The 3,533-nt window shown below is 57.2% G+C and overlaps 1 protein-coding gene across 7 annotated transcripts in view; it reads right to left on the minus strand.

Annotated features, from left to right (window-relative positions):
* SYNJ2 (synaptojanin 2) overlaps nt 1-3,533 on the minus strand; it is a gene marked incomplete at its 5' end in the record, with an annotated part of 79,495 nt that overhangs the window by 32,024 nt on the left and 43,938 nt on the right. For all 7 annotated transcript variants that reach the window (XM_014590634.2, XM_014590633.2, XM_014590632.2 and 4 more), the window contains 2 exon segments: nt 164-242; nt 2,464-2,655. In XM_014590634.2, the coding sequence (XP_014446120.1) occupies nt 164-242; nt 2,464-2,655 (271 nt within the window).

Consider the following 3,533-nt stretch of genomic DNA (forward strand, 5'->3'; position numbering starts at 1 on the left):
AAGGGGGCGTGCACACGTGAGGGGGACGAGCTCACTGCAAGCACCCCAGGTCACAGGTTCCCTGGCTCGGAAGCACATGGCTCTGGAGAGCCTGGGGACCCTGCTCTTGCCAGGCACCTGGCTCAGGAAGACCCTAGCCCACCCCCGAGGCCTGGCCCCTTACCTGGCGTTGACAATATTCCCTGCGCTCAGCTCCACCATCTCCTCAAACCCCACAGCAAATATGTCAGCCGGGCTGCTGTCTGGGGAACGGGCAGGAGACAGGAGTCAGGTTCTGCATTACCGGTTCTTGGCGTTCCCCATTTCTCTGTTCCAAGCCCTGTCCACTGCCCAAGTCCGCTCAGCCTGAGTGGCCTGAGCCCCAGGAGCCCTCGTCCCACCCCTTCATCGCTGTTGTTTCCCCTCCCTGTGCATATCTGGGGCTTGTTTGAACCTCTCTTTTTTCCTCTGCCAAAAGGACAGCAAGCGCCGCCCTGGAGCAGGCCCTGCAAATGCCAAGAACCTTTAGTCCGGCCTTGGCTGAGGGGAGCTTCCCCCACACCGAGTCCATTTCTCCACCCTGTCCGGACCTGGGGCACACATGGCGCACGAGCCTGGCATGTTTCCCGAGCCGCTGGGGCCAAGGGTTTGAGCTGTGGCTGGGGTTCAGCTCCCTTAACCACTAGGCCATGGCGCCAACCGTTTGCTGTCTTGTTTCGGTTTTGAAGAAAACAATCCATCCTTCTGCCCCATCTGGTTGGTGACAGTACCATGACTCCTTTCTCCCAGCCCCAGGGGTTTCTGGTGGGACCACAGGTGACCACCATCCCCAGCAAACTAACTGCCCTCTTGCTATGGCCACCGCCCTCTCCTGAAGGCACAGAGCGGAGTGACTGGTGTCACGGCCTGCTCCGGGGGGAGGGTAAGTTTTGGAGGGGGGGAGAGGAAGCAGGCCCCCTCCATGGAGCACAGCCACACCACCTTCTCTGTTTCTCCACCCTGCCGGGATGCAGGGCACGCATGCACACATGCCCAGCGTGCTTTTCAAGCCTCCAAGACTGGGATGCGACAACACAGGCCACCGCTGACAGGGACAATCCTGTCACTCCGAGCTGTGGATTCTGCTTCCTGCCCTGAGGCCCACAGGAGGTGTGGACGGCTAGTGTGTGCAGCAGTCAGGGACAGCCTCCAGACACCCCTGGGCCATCTGGAATGGCCTACGCCAGCCTGCTGTGTGACAGTGGAGCTACTGGTAGGCCACTCTCTGGTAGGCCACGAACTGCATAATGGGAATCTTTCTGAGTGTAAGGAAGGAGGACAAAGCAAGCCCCGAGGAAAAGCTGCCTGGAAAAACCCACTTACTCTTCAAATTCTGAACACGGAGGCCATTCTATGGTGTACTGCATGGCAGGGATCAAAAGGTGGGGTGTGAAATTTGAAATTACTTTATTTATTTATTTGAGAGGTTTTTGCTATAGGGCGCGTGTGTTTGCCAGAAAGACAAAGAGAGACAGAGAGAAAGAAAGTGAGAAATCACCCCCCAGGGGGATGGCCACGCCACAATCCCTTCTTCTCCATTCTCTCCTCGGGATCTTGGGCACGCATGCACCTGGCGTGAGTTTAAGCCACCGGGTCTGGGACTTGAACTGCAGTCAACTACATGGGAGTCCAGCAACATAGCCATTATTCTAACTGCTAGGCCTGAAATTAACTTATTCTTAAAACGTACCCAAATTCAGGTCAGCCCATGGCCTAGCAATGAAGAGGGCCTAATCTCACATGGCCAACTGTGCAGTTCAAATCCCAGCCCTGGAGGCCTGAAAACCACACCAGGCATGTGTACATGTGTGCCCCAAATCCCGGCAGGATGGAGAAACAGAGAAGGTGGTGGCACTCGCTTCCTCTCCCGCCTCTTCCTCTGGCAAGTGTAGAGGCCCTCAAGCAAGTTGTTTTTCGTTTTTTTTTTTTTTAAGCATTCTTTTGGGACCAGCAGACGTACTGGCTATGTCACTGGACTCCCATGTAGCCGACAGTACTTTGAGCCCCGGACCTGGTGGCTTAAGCTCACGCCGGGCGCATGTGCATGCGTGCCCAAGATCCTGAGAGGAGAATGGAGGAGAAGGGATCGCGGCGTGGCCATCCCCCTGGGGGGTGATTTCTCGCTTTCTGTCTCTCTGTCTTTCTGGCGAGCGCACGCGCCCTGTAAGAGACGACTATAGCTGGTTTGAGCAAGGCAGGGATGAGAAGATGCGGGTCGGCAACATCAAACAGCCCGGGGCCTAGAAACCACCTCTTCCTCCTGACGACAAAATAGCCCTAATGACTCGGATCTGGGTCAGCGGTGCGTCTGCCAGGCAGCGCTCGGCCAGGTCAGACCAGGGACCGAGAGCTCCCACTCCCAAACTCCCCGCGGCATGGTGAGGGGGCTCCCGCCTGGCAGCCAGCCTGGCCGGCGTGTGCTTGGCTTCCGGGGAGCTGCCTCACCCTGGGAATCGGCAGCCCCTGAGAGCTTGGGCGAGTCGAGCAGCCAGTCTGCCAGCTCCGCCGTCCCAAGGAGGTTGCTCCTGAACTGCTTCCCCCCATTCACGTTCCAGGTCCCCGTGGCTATGCGGATCCGCTTGAAAGTGGTGAATTCCGACTGGCGCTCGGTCATAGCTTTCAGGATCCTGGGAGTCACTGTCAGGAGGACGAAAAGGCAGTTTTCCTACAGTCCTAAACCGCTGGCCCCTCCAAAAACACACTGGGGTGACCTGCTAGAAAGGGGTGCTGCTGAGCCTGAGAATAGACCAGAACACACTCCCTGGGAGGACGATAAAAGGCTAAGATCTGGCCAGCTGCCATGTCGCACAGGGGCGGGGCCTTGCCATGTGAGGCTGGAGGTACGTGGGAGGCCTGGGTTCAGATCCTGGACCAACCGAAAGGGGCACTGTACAGAAATCCCGGCGGCCAGGAGGCTGAGGTCTGAGGCAGGGGAGCGCAGCACCTGAGACCCTGTCCAAAGTCCCTCACCTCTCCCTCTCTCTCAGAAAGGGGTGGGGTAAAAGCCACCATAAGCACAATTCCCTAGGGCACCTGTGGGGACGTAGGACCCTCCTTTACCCCTCCACCCCCAGCCTTGAGCCACAGATAGAGCAGCGTCTGATCACAGGGAACTGCACAGACGTGAGAGGGAGAAGCCATGTCCTTGGCATCTGCTCCAAGATCCCGTAGAAGAACAAGGCACAGGAATTTAAGCAAGGGAGACACTGCAGCTGACCACATGTACACACACGTGCACACGCACACACGCACACACACACACAACTTAACTGTCCTCCCAGCCATCTCATTTCCCACCTTCCATCCTGCGTGCCTGGAAGGCTTTGTCTTGCTTTTATTTTAGAATTGAGGCTTCGTAAAATCCGTTACATTGAACCGTCTCCATCCTCCAGACGGCCAGCATAGACCTGAGTTCTTAACCTGCGGACTTTACCCAAATCTCAGTCCTTTCTGCTGGCTTCTCTGTCTGACTCGTAGCCTCCTCGGGGCTCCACTAGCTGTCATCGTCCCCAGAG

The sequence above is a fragment of the Tupaia chinensis genome, unplaced genomic scaffold (assembly GCF_000334495.1).
Source record: "Tupaia chinensis unplaced genomic scaffold, TupChi_1.0 Scaffold000468_1, whole genome shotgun sequence".
Taxonomy (NCBI): Eukaryota; Metazoa; Chordata; class Mammalia; order Scandentia; family Tupaiidae; genus Tupaia; species Tupaia belangeri.